Source organism: Lynx canadensis, chromosome D4, assembly GCF_007474595.2.
Source record: "Lynx canadensis isolate LIC74 chromosome D4, mLynCan4.pri.v2, whole genome shotgun sequence".
Taxonomy (NCBI): Eukaryota; Metazoa; Chordata; class Mammalia; order Carnivora; family Felidae; genus Lynx; species Lynx canadensis.
In genome coordinates this window covers 93,847,472-93,870,748 of record NC_044315.2, presented here as the reverse complement: position 1 = coordinate 93,870,748, position 23,277 = coordinate 93,847,472, and the positions used below count along the sequence as shown (strand labels likewise).

At 49.5% G+C, this 23,277-nt stretch overlaps 1 protein-coding gene across 1 annotated transcript in view; it reads right to left on the bottom strand.

The window, feature by feature from the left end:
• The window catches only part of CACNA1B (calcium voltage-gated channel subunit alpha1 B), a 190,550-nt gene that overhangs the window by 126,631 nt on the left and 40,642 nt on the right, over positions 1 to 23,277 (bottom strand). Inside the window, exons 7-10 of the mRNA XM_030293870.1 lie at positions 11,872 to 11,975; positions 8,726 to 8,841; positions 7,987 to 8,043; positions 6,815 to 6,904 (exon numbers count right to left, since the gene is read on the bottom strand). Of these exons, the coding sequence (XP_030149730.1) occupies positions 6,815 to 6,904; positions 7,987 to 8,043; positions 8,726 to 8,841; positions 11,872 to 11,975 (367 nt within the window). The remainder of the gene's footprint in view (positions 1 to 6,814; positions 6,905 to 7,986; positions 8,044 to 8,725; positions 8,842 to 11,871; positions 11,976 to 23,277) is intronic.

The window sequence follows — 23,277 nt, the reverse complement described above, 5'->3', positions numbered from 1 at the left end:
GCTCTATCACAGCCTCCTGGATAAGCCAGGACACAGCCTCCCGGTCCATTTCCAGACACTACACACCAGCCATTGCCAATTAGTCAGAGATAGCTCATTCAACAAAACCTCTTGGCCAGCCTCACTGAGGGCTGCAAAGTGCCAAGGCCACAACCAGACACACCCGCTCCTTCCTCAAAAGCAGCAACAGGGCACGGAGGGAGGAAGGCAAGAGTAGTACAGACATGGAGAGACCTACACACAGGCAGAGCCACGCACAGAACTGTCCAGAGACCCACACAGGCAGATTCCCCCACCACTTCTTGAGTCGTTTAGAAGCAAAGTCACACACACACACACACACACACACAGACACTGCACAGCACGCATCAACACCCTGAGCATCTCATTCTTGAAGACACTCCTATGAACACACACAGGGCAACTCTGGGAAGGAGGGTAATGGGGACACGTGACTTGTGTGAACTGCTCTGTGCACACACATGTGGCCAGTGAGACAAGCAGCAAGTTCTCCAGGGGAGGGGCCATGGCCCCCACCTCCTGGCTCACTGGACCATGCCCAGCAAGAACCAATGAGCCCTTAACCATGCAAAAGCTTCATAGGAATGCTTCCTTGTCATAACTCCTGGCCCCCCTCATCCTGCACCTGTGCCCACATGCAGACAACCACATACATCTTCACTCATCAAAGGAATACCCACAAAGCGGTTTCCACAGCCACATGTGCACAAAACCACAGATCCCCAGTTGGCTCTTGAAGCCCCACCCATCCCTCCTCTAACACACAGTCCAAGGGACAGGGCAGGGAGCAGAAGCCCTAGCACTCTGGGCATGAGGGACTGCCTTTCAGTTCCTAGGGAACCCTGGCAGCACCCAGGACAGAGACCAGCCAGCCTCTCATTTGGTCAGGGAACAGGGACACCCAGGCCACCACTATACAGGGCATGCTGTGCCTCAGGGAATTCTGGGCCCTGGGTCTCTGAAGACAAGGGCACAGGCCCCGGAAGACAGTATTCTCAGCAAGAAGCTACCACCGTGTGCTCAGGTCAGCTCTGGACAGTGACTCCAGCCCAGGTCTTTGGTAAAAGCAGGGGTCTGCAGTGAGCACGGACACATGCCAAATCCAGAATCATAGCTCTGGGAGGGGAAAAGCATGAGAGACGAGGCTGCTTCTCTTCAGCACTCTGCATTTCCACGTTTAGCTTCATCAACACATATTCTTTATAACCAAAAGGCTTATTTCAAGGAACAAGAATCTGATCTCATCAAGCTAGGGGAAATCGAGAATTAAATTAACCTGTAAATGACGTCACAGTTAAGCACTCGTGTGAACAATGCGTGACCACATACAATGTCTGCATTTCTTTCCATCATGCCCCAAAGGGAGTTCACTGTTAATAAAAAGTCTACGCCAGCCCTGCCTAACAGCCATTCCTTCCACAAACATGTACAGAGTTTTCGCGCCAGGCCCTGAGTGGCGGAGAGAAGACAGAACGACTAAGCTCTGTTCTCGCCCTTGGTGAGCCCACCAGAGGCCAGTGAAGGGACACAGGAGAAATGGCTTTGCTGTTGCATTCACCAGCACGGGGTAATGAAGGTGAGGTTCAACAACAAGCCATGAAAACACAAACCCCCATCACCCCTGCCCTAGGCACAGGGCCTTATACACACCACACAGCCTGGAGAGTCCTCACTGGAAAATAGGAAACGGCGGGGGGGGGGGGGGGGGGGGGGGCGCCTGGGTGGCTCAGTCGGTTAAGCGGCCGACTTCGGCTCAGGTCATGATCTCGCGGTCCGTGAGTTCGAGCCCCGCGTCGGGCTCTGTGCTGACAGCTCAGAGCCTGGAGCCTGTTTCAGATTCTGTGTCTCCCTCTCTCTGACCCTCCCCTGTTCATGCTCTGTCTCTCTCTGTCTCAAAAAAATAAATAAACGTTAAAAAAAAAAAAGAAAATAGGAAACAGGGAACCTGGACCTCGCAGGCCATGTAGGAGTCAGGGCAACAACACGGGGCCTGGCACCTGGGCTCAGTCAACAGCAGCAGTGACAGCGGATGGAGGGGTGACAAGCCCAGCACGTAAGACACAGCCATCCTCAGCACACAGGGAGGGACAAAGGGGGTGCTGGGCACCAGGAGACCCATGGCTTCTTCCACCCTGTGAAGCCCCACGCCCAAACCTGCTGAGGCCTGAGGCCTGAGGCACGTGATCCTTCGGCCCTGCAAGACACCCAGGAGGAGAAATCGGGAGAATCCCAAGGACTTATGTGTGGCACCAAACCAATCGCAATAAAAGTAAAAGAGAGAAACTTCTTGGAGAAAAAATAAAATCCCCTTCAGCAGATGAAAGGAAAGGAGGTTCACTCTTAAAGCCCAGATGAGTAGCCTGGAGGGTGCAGCACAAGTGGGTTTTAACCGAGGGGAGAAACCTCGAGGGGCAGAGCACGGACGACGGGGAGTCGGGACACAAAACGAGCACGGCGAGGAGACGAAGTCATTGCACACATGGAAAGAAGAAGCCTCGGTGAAGGAAGGCCTGAGCCCACAGGCGGAAAAGTCCACCAGGCCTGATGCTGGGCAGAGAAGGAACTTCTGACCCAGGACGAGAGTTCCAGCCCCCCGAGGCTACACCTGCACTGGGAAAGAAGGGGACAGGGCGATACCACAGAGCAGCAGGAGGAGCCATTAAACAGGCCTCCCTCACAAGGGTCCCCCACACACACATGCCTCGGGGAAGCAGGCCAAGCACAGGACAGAGAGGAAGCAGAGACAGGTCTATGGGGTAGTGGCTGGAGGACGGCTGAAAGCAAACCCACCTCTGGGAATGTGCTAAGCAGCTGGGGTGACCACGGGACTAATGACAGCCTAGGGCTACGAACACCAAAGTTCTCTAAACCAGGAGTTGGCAGGGAGAAGAGGAAAACACTGCAAAGGTCACATCTTCTTGACCTTCGGGGCCAATAGGGGCAGAGAGATGGCAAATACAGCAATTTCCTCACGGAAATGATGCATCTCAGTGGTAAGGATGGTAAAAATAAATAAATAAGTAAAAATAAAAAACAGGCTAAAATAGTAAAGAAGCATGGTTCTAATTATGAGAGCAGGGGAGGGGAGACGGCTGTTTGTGGGTTAGAAAAGTGAGAAATTTGTGGGGAGCGAAGCAGATTCCCAGACACCTTTTGAGAGTGAAGAAAAGAAACCACGATGGAAAAGCCCATAAAAGGAGGCCATCACAGCAAAGCCGTATGCAGGGGCGGGGCACAGCCTTCAGTGCCTTTGCGGGTAAAAAAGAAAGGAAAAAGAAACGGTTACACATTTTCAGAAATTAGGAAAGCAATAATATGTAAATCAAAATACTATACAAAGATAATAAAAATACAAAAGAAAGTAATGACATTTAAAACAAAAAGAAAATAGAAGAAGAGAAATCTAAACCAGGGTTATTTTAAATGATCATTAATACATATTCACCCCACACAATCCAAATTAATAAAACAGAAGGCAAAGATAAACGTTCCAACAACCAGAAAAAGCAGAAGCAGAGTCAGCAGGATGTAAGCCGGCTTCAAGGGCCTAAACACCCTCATAGCGACTGTGCAACGTCTCCCGCCTGACCGCCTGACCGCCAGACCCCCACATACAGGTGCTACCTGACACCCCCACTGGCCCTCCAGCTGCTCCCCAGACTCTGGGAGTCCGCCCCCAGTGCCCCTCCTTGAGCCACATGGCCGCCCCGAGTCCTCTGACGCCCACATCCAGCTGGCCAGCAAATCCTGTGTGTCTGTCTTCAGAATGTATCCAGAATCTGGCCACTGCACGCCTCCATGGCAGCCACTGCCGGCTGGAGCCCTACAGTGGCCTCTAAATGGGCCCGCATCTGGCCCTCCTGAACTTGAGGATCTCTTGCGCCCCAACCGGAGCAGGACAGCGACTCTGCTCTGCAAACCCACCAGCAGCCACAGTCCTTGCTGGGCCCCGCCCTCTGCGACCCTAACCCTAACCCTGTGGCACTGCTCCCCCGAAACCCACACCGCTCCACTCCAGCCACACTGGCCTCCCAGACAGTCCCCACAAGTGCCACGCTCCTTCTGGCCTCAGGATCCTCTCACGTGATGCCTGGATGTTCCCTTCCGTGGGCCTGACTTCCTCACTTCCTTCAGCTTTTACTCAAAAGCGACCTTTCCAGGGAGGCCTTCTGTGGCCTTTCTCTTTAAAACTCCAAAACCCCCGAACCCTCCAAGCCCCCGCCCTTCTCGATTTTTTCCTTTTCCAGAGGTGGCACTGACATGCTGTGTGCTCTTCCTATTCTACTGCCTGTGCTCTGATGCTCCAGCCGGGCTAGAAAAAGCAGAAGATGAAGGGGCTTCATCATTTTGTTCAGTGCTATAGCCCCGGAGCCGTGAGCAGTTACTTGCACGTCAGGGGCACTTGATAAATATCTGCTGAGTGAATGAACAAAGGGCTGAAAACAGAAGAGATTAAAAGAACTGTAAGAGAAACTACAGGCAACTCTATAGAAACGAGTTTGAAACGCTGAGAAAATGTAAGATTTCCTCGTAAGGCATAATTTATAAAACTGGTCCTAGTTCTTTTTATTTCTTTACTAGATGGGTTGACAGTTTTATCTTTACCCTTGAAGAATGGGTACTTTAGGTGTTGCTTAAATTATTTTAAACTGTAGACTTTAAAAAATCAGAATAAAAACTCTAAGTAAAATAGGAATAAAGGGGACTATTTAAATACAACATTCATGGGGCGCCTGGGTGGCGCAGTCGGTTAAGCGTCCGACTTCAGCCAGGTCACGATCTCGCGGTCCGTGAGTTCGAGCCCCGCGTCGGGCTCTGGGCTGATGGCTCAGAGCCTGGAGCCTGTTTCCGATTCTGTGTCTCCCTCTCTCTCTGCCCCTCCCCCGTTCATGCTCTGTCTCTCTCTGTCCCAAAAATAAATAAACGTTGAAAAAAAAAAAAAAATTTTAAATACAACATTCATGTGATAAATTTGTAAAAACTGTAACAAAACTCAGATCCACAACACACATCAGTCTCTTATTAACTAGCAAACACAAACCACCCAACGGAAAAATGGACGGGTATATGAAGACTCACCAAAACCCAAATTCAAATCAGAAGCAAACATTTTTAAAAAGGAGCTCAAAATCGTTAGTAATGAGTGAAATGAGAACGACAGCTCCAAGGAAACATCATCAAGTTGGCGTCAAGGTAAAGTCGAAAGTAGCTACGGCATGTAACGGGGGGGGGGGGGGGGGGGGGGCACGTCTAGCAGGCGACACGGTGCCCAGCTCCCAGAAATCTGCCTGCAGGGACAGAAGCACTGGAAAGGAAGGACGGTTGCTTATAGGGTTCTGTTTGGTGGCGCTGCTCATGATGAAGATAAAACAACCTAAAAATAAATGAATGGCCGTCAACGGAGAGCCCCTGAACAATTAGAGTGAATCCATACGATGCAACACCATGCAGCCACTGACAAGACAGAATTAGAACTACACTGCAGAGGGGAGTGGTCTCCAGAGGGTATAGAAAAATTTGTATGAAAGCCTATCTGTAACATGAATAGATCCCAAAACTCTACACGTGTGTACGTGTGCATGTCTACATGCATGTGTGTGTGATACAAATGTGTATTATATCTGATATGTGTGGAGAAACAGGGATAAATCCCAAGCTACTGACATGGGTTTCCTGGGCTGTGTGGGGAAAAAAAGACAGAAAAGATAGATGATAGACAGACACACAGATACCTAGATTGATTGAATTATAGATGATTGGGCAGATGATAGATTGATAGATACACAGATTACTGACAGATGATAGATACTTAGATGACAGACACATTGATTGATGGATGGGTAGATAGAGACACACAGAGACAGACTGACTGACAGATAAATACACAAGTAACTTTCATCAAAGAGTTGTCTCATAGCCTGGAGCCTGCTTCTGATTCTGTGTCTCCCTTTTTCTGTTCCTCCCTTGCTCGCACTCTGTCTGCATGTCTCTCTAAGATAAATGCACATTTAAATTTTTTTTAAAAAAAGAGTTGTGTCATAAATGCAAATAAATGCAACCACATAATGAGAAGCAGACCTCGGACTCGGGCCTGCTCACGGACAGCTGGAGACCAAGTCCGCCTGCAACCCCTTGACTTGGTGCCTCAGTGAGAAGCTCACTGCCATGCAGGCCTGTCTCCAACCACCAAGGTGGAGGCCCTTGGCTCAGCCCTCTTCTGCTGCAGAATGCACAGTAACAGGGCATTTGGTGGGAAAAGGCCTGGGCACTTCTGGTACCAGACTGAGGAAGGGAACTAAAACAGCTGTGTGATAAAGCAACCAGAATCTCTCTTCTACCATTTGAGAAGAAGGGGATGAAGCCAGAGGCCCCAGGAGCGTGGAAGACAGACAGGGGCTGGGAAGCGAGACAGCCAGAACCTTTCGGTCGCTACGGTCAGTAACACACACGTAGCCCTTCGGCTACGGGGTGCGGCCCGAGGCTCTGTGTCCACGTTGGGGGTGGTAGAGCCGAGAGCAGCCGGGGCTGCACCGATGGGAAAGGGCAGGAAGCACTGGGCAAACACACCGCTCACTCCACTGCCTGCACCAGGGGAAAAAATGCTGAGCACACAGCAGAGGGCAGAGGGCACTGTACCTCCTGCCCTCAGGGTGGACACAGGAGTGGGAGCGGTAGGGAAGGAAGGGAAGGAGGGTGGCCCCAGAGGGCTGGGGGGCCCAGGGGACAGGCCGGAAGCTAGGGGAATTCCTGTACCCACTCACAGGCCAGGCCAGGAGGAACCAAAGAGACTCACCAACAGCACAGAGGTCTGCAAACCGGTCCTCCCCCTCCTCGGCATGGATCAGGTCATTCCGGCTCTTCTTGGTGGCTGCTCTCTTCAACACTGCTTTAAACAAGGGGAGGGGGAGGGGACTGCCTCAGGGCGGGGGTGCATCTCAGGCGAGCCTGCGACCACCTTCCTGGGGATCTCCTATCCTGGCCCCTGTGGGCCCCTCTCAGTCTTCAGAGCACAGGGGACAAGGAATCGTGAGGGGAGTGCCACTTTGCCTTTTCTCCACGATGATGTCAGTGGGGAAGGCCTGGCTACCAGGGAGACCAGGAGACGTCTGTAAGGACAAGGCCAGGACTGTGGCCCACCGCCAAGCAGCCCGCTCTGGGGCCAGAGAGATCAGTCAGGTCTGCAGAGGGGCCAGCACAGACATGCGCAGAGCCCCAGATGTGGGTCCAGCTGAGGCCGCAGGGGACACAGCCAAGCTCTCTGGCCCTCTCCTCAGCAGTGGGTGTGAAAACAGGACGACTGTCCTGCCACTGGGACTGTGCTAGTAGCCAGGCCAGTAACCATGGCCACTCTGGCCCTCATCCCGGCCCTAGCGGCCCCAGGCTGTGCTAAGAGGCTTTCCGTGGCGATCTGGGAGCCACATCACCCCGAGCTCTAGACACAGATACAACTTGGTTTAAACCTGAACTTTAAAAGCTTCTAGAAGCAGCACAGTCCAACAGAACTTTCTATAATGATGGAAATGATCTACATCTGTGCTGACCAGTACAGTAGCCTCTAGCCCCACATGTCTATTGAACGCTTGAGATGTGGTGGGTGAGCCTGAGGAACAGGACTTTCACTCTTACTTCACTGCAGTGGACTTACGCATGAGCTTACACAGTCGCACGTAAAGCGTCATGCTGGACAACACAGCTCTCGGGTCCATACCGTGAGCACAGACTCCTCTGAGCCCCCGGGTGATACCTCGGCAGGTGTGCTATCTAAGCCCACCGCCAGCTACCTCCACTCGGGTCCACGGCACGCCACTGCCCGGGAGCATGCGGCGACCTCCAGAACGGGTCTGCCCAGGACCCCGCGGAAGGTGGCGGCCGTGCAGCTGCCGGCAGAACAACGGCAGACGGCACCACACGTGCAAGCATGCGCACGCGGCTCGCGGGCACGGAGTGCTAACAGTGGTCACCTACCATCCAGAGGGGACTTCTCCTCCGCATTCTTGTCCTCCTCAGCCAGCATGACTTCCTCTGCGAGTGAGACACAGCCTCAGCTGGGAGCCTCCCTGCCCCGCCCCCCCCTGCCCAGGGCTCAGTCCCCAGGAACACGGCAGAGTAAAGATGCGCCTCTGCTGCTGGACCCGCCTTCTCACCCTTATGACTCCAGAAGGCCGTGGGGCTCCCGGCCGAGCTTTTCCTACTGAGACAGACACCCTTTATGTGTCCCGCACACGGTGCCCCGTGAGGGGGGCCTGGCCTGTTCACATCACCCTCCCTTGAGGGCAGCCACCCCACTAGGTGAGCTCCTGGCCGAAGAGGCGCTTCAGGAGGCACAGCAGGTGCCCCATATGTAGGAAAGAATGCTGGCCTGGGGCGGGGGCCGGGGAGGGAGGGAGGCAGTCAGAAACCCCAGGCTTGACAAAGCCCAGAGCCAGGGCGCAGAACACACTCAGGTCAAGGGAAGGGTGCTTGAGTCTGACAGGCAGAAACTAGCTCTAGGCTAGGCCATGCCAGAAGCCTCCATTAAAAAGGCCAGTGTCTCCAGGGCCGTAGGGCTGCCCTGTGTCAGGACCCCGGGCCAGCTGGAGGATCCACTTCCAACGCCTCAGCTCTCCTCAGCTCTCCGGGCTGGTCGCGTCCGGCCCAGGACTGGGGCTCCAGCTGCACTGACAGAGGACAGGCCAGGAGCAAGGCAGCAGCCCCTGGTTCTCACCAGCCTTGAAGATCCATTCCAGGTACCCATTGAGCTCCCGCTCAATCTGCTGCTGCCGGCGGAGCTTCAGGAAGGCCCGGCGGTTCTCGACCCTCTCACGCTCCTTGGCAAACTCTCTGCATTGTGCAGGGTCCACAAAAGTAAGCAGATCAGGTGAGTGTGAGCGCATTCACCCACCCCATGGGTGTGCAGACGCAGAGGCAAAGGGAACCAGGAAGAGGCTGGGACATGACATGCAGGTCACAGGCCGCCCTCCCAGGGAGCCTCACCACCACGGCCTCTTCCAACCTGAGCCCTCGGAGGGCCCAGGTGAACCCTCCTTCCTCAGACTCCTCCAGCACACAGGGACAGCACCGCAGTCCCCAGAGGGGGCTCCAGAGGGCAGGGACAATGCCACACCCCCTGCCCAGAGCAGGCCAAAGCACACCCCTCCCTCTGAGTGCCAGGCCCTGTCACCTGCCATCCTATGAAGAGCTTCTGGGCAAGAATTGCCCAAGAGGACTTACACTTTGTTTTTTCTGTTGGTTCAGACCCAGAGCCCTTACTAGGAGGGGATGGACAGACAGGAACAGGGCAAGAAGGGACCGGATAGGGCAAGCCAGAGACAAAAGGAAAACATTCTACAGCCCATGCAAGCCACCTCGGACAAACCTCTGAGGTCTGAGGTGACCAGGAGAGAGATTTCTGCTCTCCTTACCCCTCAGCAGCCCAGCCCCAGGCTCCCAGCCAAGCTTGCAGCCTCACACTGCCAGAAGGAAGCCATTCACACACAGGCACACAGGCACCCAGTGTACAGCCTTGCAAGCCTCTCAGCTCAGGCCTGGGGCAGGATCCAGGTCCCCAAAGGGCAGGCGGGCACAGCCCCACAGCAAAATAGCAATGTCTAGTCTCAGGTGAGTAGTTGTTCCTCCTCCAAGAGAAGCAGCTTGGTGCAGTGAGCCTGGCAGGCCTGACTCCTGGCACATAGCCACAGCAGGAGAGAGAGCTCAGCTCTGGCCAGCACTGACCCAAACTCATGGCCAGTGTCCACCAGGGCCTGAGCTGTGGCCATCCTGGAAATGAGAGGAGCCAGCTCCTGCCTGGACCTCCCATCCCTCCCAAACCCTGAATTCGCAGGAATATAGGACCCCTCTCCTCCTCCTCCCCTCTCCCTTGGCCACGATGAGGGTAGGAGGGCCTGGGGTGCAGGGGTGGGGCAGTAACAACACTGCTTGAGTCAGTCTCAGAGCCACCAGTGAAAACTTGCTGCAGCAATCTAGGCCCTGCACGCAGCAGCCACTTCTCAGATGGTAGCCAGCAGTAGCGCCTGCCTTCCTCAGGCATCAGTTCTAACTGCTAAGAAAAGCCACAAGCGGATTCACTGATCCTGCTCCTCTGGGAAGAAGAACGCGAGGCTGGTTGGCTCCAAGCCGGCTAATCCAGCAGCACTTGCCCAGACGTGGACTGGGCCCTGCAGGGCGAGCTTTCCCCAGGCCAGGCTGTACCAGTGGCATCTAACCACTGCTTCCATGGGCCCCACATGCTGTGCACTGACTGCTGGCTTTAGGGGCCCTGCCATCTCCAAGGAGAACCTGAAAGAGAACCCTGGGGTCCCTCTGCTTAGCCCGGATGACTGAGAGAGGGCTCAGCTGAGACTAATAAGGAAAACCATCTCATATCATCCCATTCCCAGAGGCCAGGATGCTCACAGTGGGGAGAAGGGCCACACAGTCACAAAGTTCATGGCCCTGCTCAGTGAGGGGCCACACAGCCCAAATCCCTGAATTCTTCCTGCACGTTCTCCAGGGTAAGCTGCACAAAAAGCCAGACTGAGCAGGCTGCTCTCCCAACTCACCATGAACCCACTCATGTTCCTACCAGCCCCCACTGTGCACTGTCCTCAGCACAGAGCCCACGCTCCACACAAGCCTGCCGTCTGCCAGCTCAGCACCCTCTCCCCTCCACACCTTCTGGTTCCAGCTTTGAGCATCCCTGCACCCCTCTGTACCTCTGGGCCTCCACCCCAGCTCTTTTCTGCCTGGGAGACCTTCCTCCCTCCTTCATGGAGTTCATTCCTGGTCCCCCTTTGGGTCTCATTGGAAATGCCCCTTCCCTAGGTGGCTTCTCTGAGCTCCGGGCCTCCCCTGGCTTCCCCACCAACCCCGTTGAGCTCCGACCATGCAATCCCCTCACTAGACTAGAAGTTCTACATCCATTCCCCGTGCTGTGGGCTTGCCTGTCCTATGCAAGTGCTTGAAAAGACATGCTAGTGACATATCCCTCAGGATAGGACCGAGGCCAAGGACACATTCCAGAGCCAGAGCACGCAGGCCTTGGCCCCTAACCACTGCCCTCTCAATGGCTGTTCCTTTCCCGGCGAGTAAGATAGCTGCCTCTTGGGTCCACCAGCCTCTCCCCCGGCCTCCCTCAGGAACCCTGGACCTGAGCAGGAACCTTCAGGGTGGGCAGGGAGGAGTTGTTCTCGAGTCTTATAGGAGGTATGACACCAAGGTAGGGGCAGAGAGCAGGCCAGGCCTTCCCAACACAGGTTCCTCAGCCTGGTAGAAGGACAGGAGCCTTAAACACCAGCCCCATCTGTGCCCCTAAGCACAAAGCATTTCTGTAGCCATTGGTCCATACCACAGGAGGGTACCGTGTGCCACATCTCACTGCAATGTGGAGTCAGGAAGCACTTTTCTTCAGGAAGGACTCCTAGCCCCACCCTCCCTTGCTCTCTACTGGAGGAGTTCAGCACAGAAAGGTGTCTGGAGAGGAGGAGCAAGCCAGGGGTCAAGGCTATGCTGGAGAGCCTGGTGACCACTCTAGCCAGGATACAGGGCTGCTCCATCACTCTCCACTCCCAGAAACCCCACCACACACCCAGCTGAGATGCAGCAGCAGCCCCTCCCCCATCATCAGAGCCAGGTGAAGGCCAAGGGTGGGACAGACGTAAGGAGGCCAGGGCCAGACGACGGTCAAGGCAGAGGTCAGGATGGCAGCACAAAGGAAAGGCTGGCCAGAGCTCAGTATGCTGGGAGTGACCACCACAGAGGGTGGCCATGAGGCCTTTCCCATGTCACACAGGCCCATATCTGACCCCACCATCTGTCCCCTTAGCCTGAGAACACTGAGGGGCAGGTGGCACCCAAGCCCATGTGGCCTCTTACCCTGAGAGCACACCCAACACCAGGTTGAGCATGAAGAAGGAGCCGATGATGATGAGAGGGATGAAGTAGAGCCAGTTCCAGGTGTTGCCGGCTGCGTCATTTGTCTGGAAGCAAGGGGGAGATGAGGAGAAACAGGTGGACAAGACACATAGCCCTGGCTACAGAAGTGCCCCTGACCCTACCTCGAACACCTGGCATGGCCTAGGCAGGGAGAGTTCAGGCGGTGGGAGGTCCAGACAGGGGGAGTCCGGGAAGGACCCACATCAGACTTGCCTGCCTTTGCCCCACAGAGCTTTCACGGGAACTGCAGCTCTCAAAAGACCAAGGACACTTAGCACTACTGATCACTGCCCAGCAATGCCGAAAAGCCAAGGAGTAGTTCCAGGGAGCCAAAGGGTCCCAGGATACCTTGAAGGCTGCATGCCAGCCTCTGCTTGGACAACTCCCTTATTCTTCCCAGGCTGCTGGACATACCAGTCAGCTCCAAAGACATTTCTCCTGAATGGAGCCCACGGGCCCTAGGCTCAAGTCTGATCTTCTGTCTGTAGCAGCTTTCACAGCAGCTCAGAGGCAGTGAGCCGCATGCCACATTTACCCCTGATCGAGAGCAAGTCCACAAGTCCCCAGGGAACAGTCCTTACCATGTGCCTGGTTTAAGCCACAAGCCAGCACTCAGGCATAATCTAAAAACTGAATGCAAAGAAGGACATCTCTCCTAGACCTTTTGACTTTTATAGCCTTCGCCCCATAACACAGTACCAAAAGTGTCCAGTTTTCAACTGAAACTCATTTGCCATGCCAAGAACCAGGGAAAGCACAAACTGGATGGAAAAAAAGATCGATAGATTTTCAATAGATGCTGTGATGGTTAATTTTATGTGTCAACCTTGACTGGGCCATGGGGTCCCTAGATATTCAGTCAAACATTATTCCGGGTGTTTCTGTAAATGTGTTTGGGAGGAGATTAACATTTTAATTGATAGAGTAAAGCAGAGTGCCTTCCATAATGTGGGGGACCTCATCCAATCAGTTGAAGGTCTGAAGAGAACAAAAAGACCAACCCTCCTCCAAGTAAAAGGGAATTCTCTAGCAGACTGCCTTCAGACTTCATCTGCACCATTGGCTCTACTGGGTTTCCACCTGCTGGGTTTCAGACTGGAATTGTACCACCATCTCTCCTGGGTCTTGAACCTGCCAGCTCAAACTGCAGATTTGGACTTGCCAGCCTTCATAATCACAAGAGCCAATTCCCAATTAAAAATTAATCAATCTTTCTCTCTTCACATATATCTGTATACACACATACATACACATCCTACTGGTTCTCTATTTCTGGAGAACTCTGACTGATACAGATTGCCAACACTAAGATGACAGAGACAATAAAAGTACCTGACAAATATTTTAAAGCAGCTATTATAAAAATACTTCAGAGAACAATCATGGGCACACTCGAAACACACTCAAAAACAGAAAGTCTCAACAAAAAAATAGTGTCAGCAAACAAGTAGAAGATATAAAGAAGAACCAAATGGAAAACTTAGAACTGAAAACAACAATAATCAAAATTAAAATATAAATGGAAGGCATAACAACAGAATAGAGCAGACAGGGGAAAGAATAAGTGAAGAGTAAAAAAGAGAAACAGAAGTTACCCAGTCTGATAAACAGAAAGAAGCCAGACTTCAAAAACAAACAAGAAGGGGCACCTGGGTGGCTCAGTCGGTTGGGCATCCGACTTCGGCTCAGGTCATAATCTCACGGTTCTTGAGTTCAAGCCCCGCATCAGGCTCTGTGCTAATATCTCAGAGCCCGGAGCCTGATTTGGATTCTGTGTCTCCCTCTCTCCCTGCCCCTCCTCCACCCACTCTGTCTCTCTCTCTCTCTCTCAAAAATAAATAAACATTAAAAAAAATTAAAAGAAAAAAAACAGAACAGAGCCTAAAGAACCTGTGGGACTGTAACAACAGACCTAATGTTCATGTCATCAGAGGAGCAAAATATAGGAGTGTCCAGTACGCTGGTAGTGACCACCATGCATTCACTGAGGCTGAAAAGTGTTCAAAAAAATAACACCTGAAAACTTCTTAAATTTGTCAAGAGACATAAACCTACAGATTCAAGAAGCTAAACAAACACCAAATAAGATAAATTCGGGCCACCTGGATGGTTCAGTTGGTTTCAGCTCAGGTCGTGGTCCCAGGGTCATGGGACCGAGCCCTGTGACAGGCTCCATGCTGAGTGTGGAGCCTGCTTAAGATTCTCTCTCCCTCTCCCTCTGCCCCTCCCCTGCTGCGTGTGTGCATGAACACACACTCTCTCTCTCTCTCTCTCTCTCACTCTGTCTCTGTCTCTGAAATAAAAAATAAATATAAAAAATAAAATAAGATAAACCCAAAGAAATCCACAACATGACATATCATAGTCAAATTTAAGAAAACTAAAGACAATCAAAAGAGAAATGACACCTTACTTATAGGTGGAAAACAATTCTAAGTAGTCCTTGGGTCAAAGAAGAAGTCTCAAGGGAAATATAAAAATACACTGAACTGAATGAAAATAAAAATACAATGTGTCAAATTTGAAGGGCACAGCTAATGCAGTGCCAAGAGGGAAATTTGTATCACTAAATAAAATACATACATTATGAAAGAGTAATCAAATCAATAACCAAATCAATCAAATCAATAATCTAAACTTCCACCTCAAGCTGCTAGAAAAAAAAAAAGAGCAACATAAACCCAAAGGAAACGTAAGCAAGTATATAATAATGATAAGAGCATAAATCAACAAAATTGAAAATAAAAACTATAGAAAAAAGTCAATTTTTTAACTTGGTTCTTTGAAAAAAAATCAGTTGCATTGACATACCTCTAACAACACTGACCAAGAAAAAAGGACAGAAGACACGTTATCAATTTTATGAATGAAACAGGAGATATCACTACAGACCCAGCAAACATCAAAAGGTTAATGAAGGAATACCACAAACAACTCTACATACATTCACTAACAAGGATGAAATGGACCAAGTTCTCAAAAAACACAAACTACCACAACTCATCCAATATAAAATAGTTAAATTTAATAGAGCTATAATTATTAAGGAAAGTGAAATTGTAATTTTAAAAATTTCCCCCTAAAAAGGATAGATATATTGATCAATGGAATAAAATTGATGATCTAGAAATAAACCCTTACATTTATCATCAATTGATTTTTTAACAATGGTACCAAGAAATTCAATGGGGGCAAGAACAGTCTTTTCAACAACTGGATATCCACATGCAAAGAATGATGCTGAGTCCCTGCCTCACATCACATACAAAAAGTAAAATGTATCATAGACCTAAATATGAGAACAAAAATTAGAAAACTCTTAAAAGAAAATATAGGAATAAATCTTCACAACTTTGAATTTGGTAATGAATTCTCAGCTGTAACACCAAAAGCACAATGATGAAAATAAAAATAGAAAAATTGGACTTCATCAAAATAAAAATTGTTGGTACTTCAAATGACACCATCAAGAAAGTGAAAAGACAATGCGCAAAATGTAAGAAATATTTACAAATCATATATCTGATAAGGGTCTAGCATCCATAATAGATACAGAAAAATTACTGGCCAATAATAAAATGACAAATTAACCAATTTTAAAATGGGAAAATGATCTGAATACACATTTCTCCAAAGAAGACATATAAATGGTGTAATAAGCACATAAAAGATGCTCAATATCATAAGTCATTAGGGAAATGCAAATCAAAGCCAAAATGAAATACCACTTCCTTTCATGGTTGTTTGATTAAATTTAAAATTAAATTTTAACAAAAAACAATAGGTGTTGTTGAGGATGTGGAGAAAAAGGAACACTCATGCACTGTTAGTGGGAATGCAAACTGGTGCAGCCACTCTGGAAAACAGTATGTTTTCTCAAAAAGTTAAAAACAGAACTACCCTGGGGCGCCTGGGTGGCTTAGTCGGTTAAGCGTCCAACTTTGGCTCAGGTCACGACTCATGGCTCGTGAGTTCGAGCCCCACAACTGCCTCTGCGCTGACAGCTCAGAGCCTGGAGCCTGCTTCGGATTCTGTGTCTCCCTCTCTCTCTGCCCCTCCCCCACTCATGCTCTGTCTCTATCTCTCAAAAATAAATACATGTTAAAAAAATTTTTTTTTTTTTTTTTTTTTTACTAGAACTACCCTACAATCCAGGAATCACACTACCGGGTATTTACCCAAAGAATACAAGAACACTAATTCAAAGGGATACATTCACTCCTATGTTTACAGCAGCATTATTTACAACATCTAAGATATGAAAACAGCCCAAATGCCCACTGATTGATGAATGGATAAAGAAGATATATAAATATACATTTATATGTAAATGTATTTATGTGTATACACATATACACACACATACATACATACATATATACATTCAGCCACAAATAAAAGAATGAAATCTTGAGGCGCCTCAGTGGCTCAGTCAGTTAAGCATCTGACTCTTGATTTTGGCTCAGATCATGATCTCACAAGTTTGTGAGTTCAAGCTCCATGTCGGGCTCTGTGCTGACAGCTCAGAGCCTGGAGCCTGCTTCAGATTCTGTCTCCCTCTCTCTCTGTCCCTCCTCAGCTCGTGCTCTGGCTCTCTCTCCTTCTCAAAAATAATAAATAAACATTGAAAACATTTAAAAAAGAAATCTCTAGACCCAGATTGTAGAATTCCACCAATTCTCAAAAAAAAGAATTAATACCACATACACAAATCTCTTCTAGAAAATGAGAAAGGAAGAACTACTTTCTAATTCGTTTTATAAAGCTTGTATTGCCTTCATACCAAAACCAGACAAACATAATTCAAACTAGAAGGAAATTACAGACCAAAAGCCCTCATGAATATGGGTGCCAAAACCCTTAATGAAACATTAACAAATTGATTTAAGCAATGTATAAAAATAATTATATACCATGACCATGTGGAGTTTGTTCTAGGGATGCCAAGCCGTTTCAAAATTCAAAAGCCAATCAGTGTAATCCACTGTATTAACAGACTAAAGGAAAAATCACATTATCATATCAATGCAAGAAAAGTATTTTGAAACATCCAACACCCATGCATGATAAACCCTCTCAGAAAGGTAGGTATAGGAGAACTCCCTCAGTTTGATAAAGGACATCCACAAAAAACAAAAAAATTGCAGTTAACATTATACTTAGCAGTGAAAAACTCAATGCTTTTTTGCTAAGATTGGGAGCGCAGAAATATGTCTATTCTCTTATCTACCATAAAGTTGGAAGTTTCAGCCAGTGCAATAAGGCAAGGAAATAAAATAAAAGGCATACAAATCAGAAAGGAAGAAATAGACTGTTCCTGTTTGCAGACAACACGTTTGTACAGGAAATCCCAAAGACTCTCCAAAACATCTCCTAGAATAAATAAGTAAATTCAGCAAGGTTGCAGGATAGAAGATCAACATATAAAAATCATTTGCATTTCTTACAAAACATATGCAGGACTTGTATACTGAACTCCAAAGTGCTGATTAAAGGAATCAAAGATAATCTACATAAATGGAGAGATACACCATGTTCATGGACTAGAAAACCCAACATAGTAAAGATGTCGATTCTCCCAAATGGAACAAAATGGGAGTGATCAGTCTACCTGGTTTAAAAGATTTATTTTACAGTACAGCTGCAATAATGAAGATAATGTGGTATTCGTAGAGAGAGACACTCAGATCATGAGAACACAAACGGACCCACATAGGACGTCTGGCCGTCTCAGTCAGTGGAGCATGTGACTCTTGACCTCAGGGTTGTGAGTTCAAGCCCCACATTGGGTATGACCTTGTTTAAAAAAGGAAGGAAAAGAAAGACCCACACAACTACACCCAAATTTTTTAGCAGAGGTGCAAAAGTAATTCAATGGAGGAAATATAGCCTTTTCAACAAGGGTTGCTAGAGCAGCTGGATATTCACAAGCCTCCAAAAAGTAAGGAAGGTAGGAAAGAAGAGAGGGAAGAAGGAAGGCGTGGAGAAGCAGGGGGAGTGAGAGAAGAATCTCAACCCAAACCTCATATTTTATTTTTTTTATATATTTATTTTTGAGGGGGGGAGGGGCAGAGAGAGAGAGAGAGAGAGGGACAGAGGATCCAAGAGGGCTCTGCACTGACAGCAGAGAGCCAGATGCGAGGCTTGAACTCATAAACCAGGAGATCATGACGTGAGCCAAAGCTGGATGCTTAACCAACTGAGCCACCCAGGCGCCCCTAGACCTCACACTTTGTGCAAAAATTAACTCAAACTGGATCACAGACTTGCATGTAAAATGTAAAACAATAAAACTTTAAGAAAAAAACCATAGAATAAAATCTTCAGGATTTAAGGCTAGGCAAAGAGTTCTTAAATTTGACCCTAAAAGCCCAATCTACAAACGGAAAAACTGATAAACTGGACTTTTTCACAATTAAAAATGCGTGTTCTGTGAAAAACCAGGTGAAGAGTATGAAAAGTCAAGTTAATGACTAGAAAAAAAGTATTTGCAAGCCACATATCTGACAACCAACTAGTTCCTAGAATATATGAAAACTTCACAGTAAAGTAACAATCCAGACAAACTGTGGACAAAAGATATGAAGAGGTATGTCCCTGAAGAAGATAAATGAATGGCAAAAAAGTAGGAAATGATACTTAACTCCATTAGCCATTAGGAAGCGCGGATTAAAACCATAATGACACATCAGTACACACTTAACCAGAAGGGCTAAAGTCAAAAACGATGACAACATCAAATACTGGTGAGGAGGCTACATTATCCATCCACTCCTGATGGGAATGTAACAGAATACAGCCTTCTGGGAAATTTTTAGTTTCTTTTTTTTTTTTTTTTTAATTTTTTTTTTCAACGTTTATTTATTTTTGGGACAGAGAGAGACAGAGCATGAACGGGGGAGGGGCAGAGAGAGAGGGAGACACAGAATCGGAAACAGGCTCCAGGCTCTGAGCCATCAGCCCAGAGCCCGACGCGGGGCTCGAACTCCCGGACCGCGAGATCGTGACCTGGCTGAAGTCGGACGCTTAACCGACTGCGCCACCCAGGCGCCCCGAAATTTTTAGTTTCTTAAAAAACTAAACTTGCAACTACTATACAAGCCAGAAATTGCACTCCGAGGCATTTATCCCTGAGAAATGAAAACTTATGTTTACACAAAAACCTGTACACAAATGTGTAGAGCAATTATGTTCACAACAGCCCCAAACTGAAAACAATCCATATGTCCTATAGCAGTTAAATGTTAAACAAACCTAGCCCACCCATATCACAGAAGACTGCCCAGCCGTAAAAAGGAACCAATTACTGACACACATTAATCTAGATGAATCCCCAAAGAATCATGTGAGTGAAAATAGCCAATACCAAAAAGTGACATATACTATGGTTTCATTTACATAACCTCCTTGACATTACAGATGTGACAAAGAGACTAGTGGTTAACAGGGATTGAGGGGGGGTGAGGGTAAGAAAGAAGCTGGTGTGGCTACAAGGCAACCTGGGTGTCCTTCCGGCATGGAATGTTGTATATCTCGACGACATCACTGTCAGTATTCGGGTTGTGAGGCACACTACTTCTGCAGGGTGTAACCATTACAGGAGACACGGGATCTCTCTGTATTATTTCTTACAACTGCACATAAGCCCTCAATTATGTCAAATAGAGTTTACTTTAGAAAAAAAACACCAGCCAACCCCCATCTCTCCCTGCAGCTCCCTCCCACCGTCTTGCTACACCTCACAGGGAGCTCCGGGAAAGAGCCGACTCCTCACTCTCATCCTGCCTTCACCTTTAACCTGCACCTTCCGAGCTTCTACCCCCACCACCGAAACCGCTCTTGTCAAGTTACCAGCATCTTTCTTGACCTCTGACCTGGTTGATCATTTTCCAGAAACTTTTTTCTTAGCTCTGCTTCCAAGACACAGCATGCTCACGGTGCTGCTTCTACCCTGCCTCAAAGGCTCCACCTTGGTCTCTCGCTGGCTCCTTCTTTCCTACTTGTCTTCGGAATGTTGGAATTCCCCCCAACAGCCAAGCGCAGAGAGGGCTCGGTCTTGGGCCTTCTTTGCTTCTCCTTCTACATTCCTTGCTGAGCCCATCACATCCTCTCCCATAATGTTAAACTCCATCCGTGATCTCAGACAGACACCCTCAGCCCTGCTGTCTCCTCCGAGCTCCCTGTCATATACCCAACTGTATACTCAGCGTCTCCCTTGCATGAAACCAGTTCTTTGAAACATTATGGAGGCAAATCAGAGTCCCTGGGCTCCACTACTACTCCACTGAAACAAACCGAGCAAATATCTCACTCCCAAGTCTCCCTTCTCAAGAAAGGGCACCACCTTCCCCAGTGGCTGATGTCACATCTTTGGTTCTTCTCTCTCACACTGCACACCCCACAGACGAGCAAGCCCTACCTGTGCTCACTGTAAAACACGGCCTTTGCACCTATACATGTGAACAACCCTTCCTCAGAGCTTCGTGTAACCAGTACAACGAGCATATGCAAAACCACATGTATATAATCATAAGCCAACTTCACTTACCTCCTACTGTCCCTTTGAACATATTCATGCCCCTGGATAAAAACCTGGATAAGTCCTATAACTTTTCTGATGACTCCTGGGTAGTAGAAAGTTCTACAATCACTTTAAGTAGAAAACACAGTCTCAATTCAGCAATTAAGTGTCCAATCCCAGCCGGCAATAAAACTACTTAACATGCTTTACGCTGAGAATATCTACTCTTTCGGCTGGCCTGCCACAGCTGGCTGCTTTCACTGGGAAAGGGGGGCGTGGTCCCTCTTTGCCCCTCCACGCCTAACACTGTTCCTTCTTCCCGGCTTGCTGCTGGCTGGGTTATTGACCCCGACACAATCCAAGCAGGGGAGGAAAAAGGGTGGGGGGTGGGAGGGAAGGCAAGTTTTTCCATGCTTGGCCGTGCCCTGAGATAATCTCATCTTCCTGGGCCTGATGGAAATTTACTGCTGACTCCTCTCTCACAAGGCATTTCTGTGGGTTCTTCCAGGACCCCATTTGACTCCACTTACTTTTCAAAATGCAGGCAAGCCATTTCTCCCTCAGTTGGAGAACTCCCCCACCCCCACCCCCATTTTTTCAGCAGTCTGTTGTGAACATAGGTTCTCTACTGAGAGGTCACTCGCCCTGGTCAGAATTTAAAAGGGCTCTTGGCTGGCTCCTGTCCCCTGGCCATAGCTGGTCCATGAGAAACACTCACACACCCTCCTCTGTTCCCAACATTGAGTGTATTCTCCACCTCTCTCCCTCCGCCCCACCGTGGCAGGCCAGTGGCTCCTGCCCTTGAAATCCCGGCACTGTCACTTGGGGCTCCACACTCCAGGAGCACGTCTGGGTCGGAGCACTGGGTTGGAGGCAAGCGGCAGGCTCTTTCTCTGAAGAATCCCCTTCAAAACACCCGGTCTGATTTGCAGCAATTCACCCTCTTACCCCCCAGTGTGGAGAGTGGACCCAGCCAGGTCTAGGCCACCTCACAGGTCACCACTGTCACTGTGTCCTGGTGCCTTGCCAAACCGCCAAGGCACAATCTCATAGCACCTGCATGTCTGGCTTCCAGACCTCACCAGGCCTGGCTTTCACAAGGTGTCTAACTCATCACTCCCTGCCCCTCATCCACCTTTGTTTTCTTTAAAGCACTTGGCATTATAAGGCCTTTATCGAACGCCTTCTTCTCGCCACTGTACATGTAGCATCTCGGGGGTGCCCAGAGCCCAGCGGGTCCAATGGAAGTATATGCCAAATGAACCCTCTGTGGCTCTCGTGACCAGTCCTGCCCTAGGGCCTAGTTCCTGCTCAGCCCCTCCCACACAGGGCACAGACCCACCCATCTGAGTCACCAGGGCCCCTGGCCAAGTCCCAGGGGGCACTGAAAGCTGCAGAGACCTGTTCATGCAGCCCTTGCTCAGGTGGGGCTGGCAGGGATGTGGCCAGCTCAGAGCTATTTTTAGGGTCTGTCCTTGGGAAATCGTTCCTTGACCGGCTGTAGGAAAAGGACAGTCAAGCTCCTCATAACTGCCTTTGTGCCTGTTCTTCTTTTCCTCAATGAAACAGAGCCTGTCAGGAGACACGACTCCCAGTCCAAGGAGGGATCTGGTTCAAGGGACTTTGGGCCAGCTTTTCCTGAACTTCCACCTTCCCTCTGCACGCTCAGTGAGCATTTCCCAAGCATCTGCTGGATTCCTAGCCCTGAGATCCACCTGGGTTTCCATGCACCCACAGAGTAGAGGGCCCCAGTCTGCCCCTTTCCTCCTGTCCCTCATGCCACCAGACTATCGCGCCGTCATTTCTTCCCTGGGCTCCTAGAGGCCAGGGAACCCAGGCCCCCAGGGGCTTAGAGCCCAAACCCCACCTCAGCACCCAAGTGGCAGGTTCAGCACGAGGTGTCTTGTACCTGCAAGTCCTCCACCCACAGCCCACAAGCAGAGCTCGCTCTAGCTATCCAGAAAACAGCAATCCGCCAGCCATACCTTCCCAGCCAAACCTTCCAAGATTTCTAGCTCATGTGTGCCTTCCTTGTCTACCCCCCAAAGTCCCTGAGGGACTAATTTCATTGTTCTTATGCCCCGGTGGCTCATAGGGCTACAGCATGTAGGAGGTAGCGAGGGAGGTCATCACATAAGAAAAGAGACAGAATTCTGCTCAAGCTTTTGTGGTCGAGTCCTCCCAGAAGAGCGTCACATGGAGGAGAGGTGGCAGTGAGATGGGCCACCAGGCAAGGGCATTAGACCAGCTTCTGTCATGGGTACCAACCCAGACTGCCCTGTGTACATCACTGTGACAGGCAGGCATCCTCGTGGGCAAGAGGATGAAGAGGAAACAGCACCAGATAGACACGGCGGAGAAGACAGAAATGTGCAAGACACACACTCTGAGCCCAGAGCCCCAGCGCCATCAGAGAAGTCTTCCTGAGAGTCTGCTGAGTGCAGCCATGAACGCTGCCCTGCTCCTGTCTTTACCGGGCAGCCTAGGGACAACCAGAGGCCCAGCAGGCTTCCCTCTCCCTCCCTGCATCCAGAAAACCCAGCAGGGATGGCACAACTAGTAGTTCCCAGCAAGCCGCCTACCGGTCGCAGGGCCTTGAGCAACTTCAACAGCCCCTCCATGCCTCAGTTTCCTCACTGTACATGGGGTTCTTGAGATGACTCTATGAGTTAACAGGGATAGGACACTTCACGCAGGGCCTAGCTTGGAGCAAGCTTGCAGTGAGCCTTAGGGACTGGCACTGTGACCATGTGACCAGCAGCAGCAGTAGCATCTTCTCTGGCATTTTCTTTGCTGGCTCTCTACCTGGCCCTCGGTTTTACTTT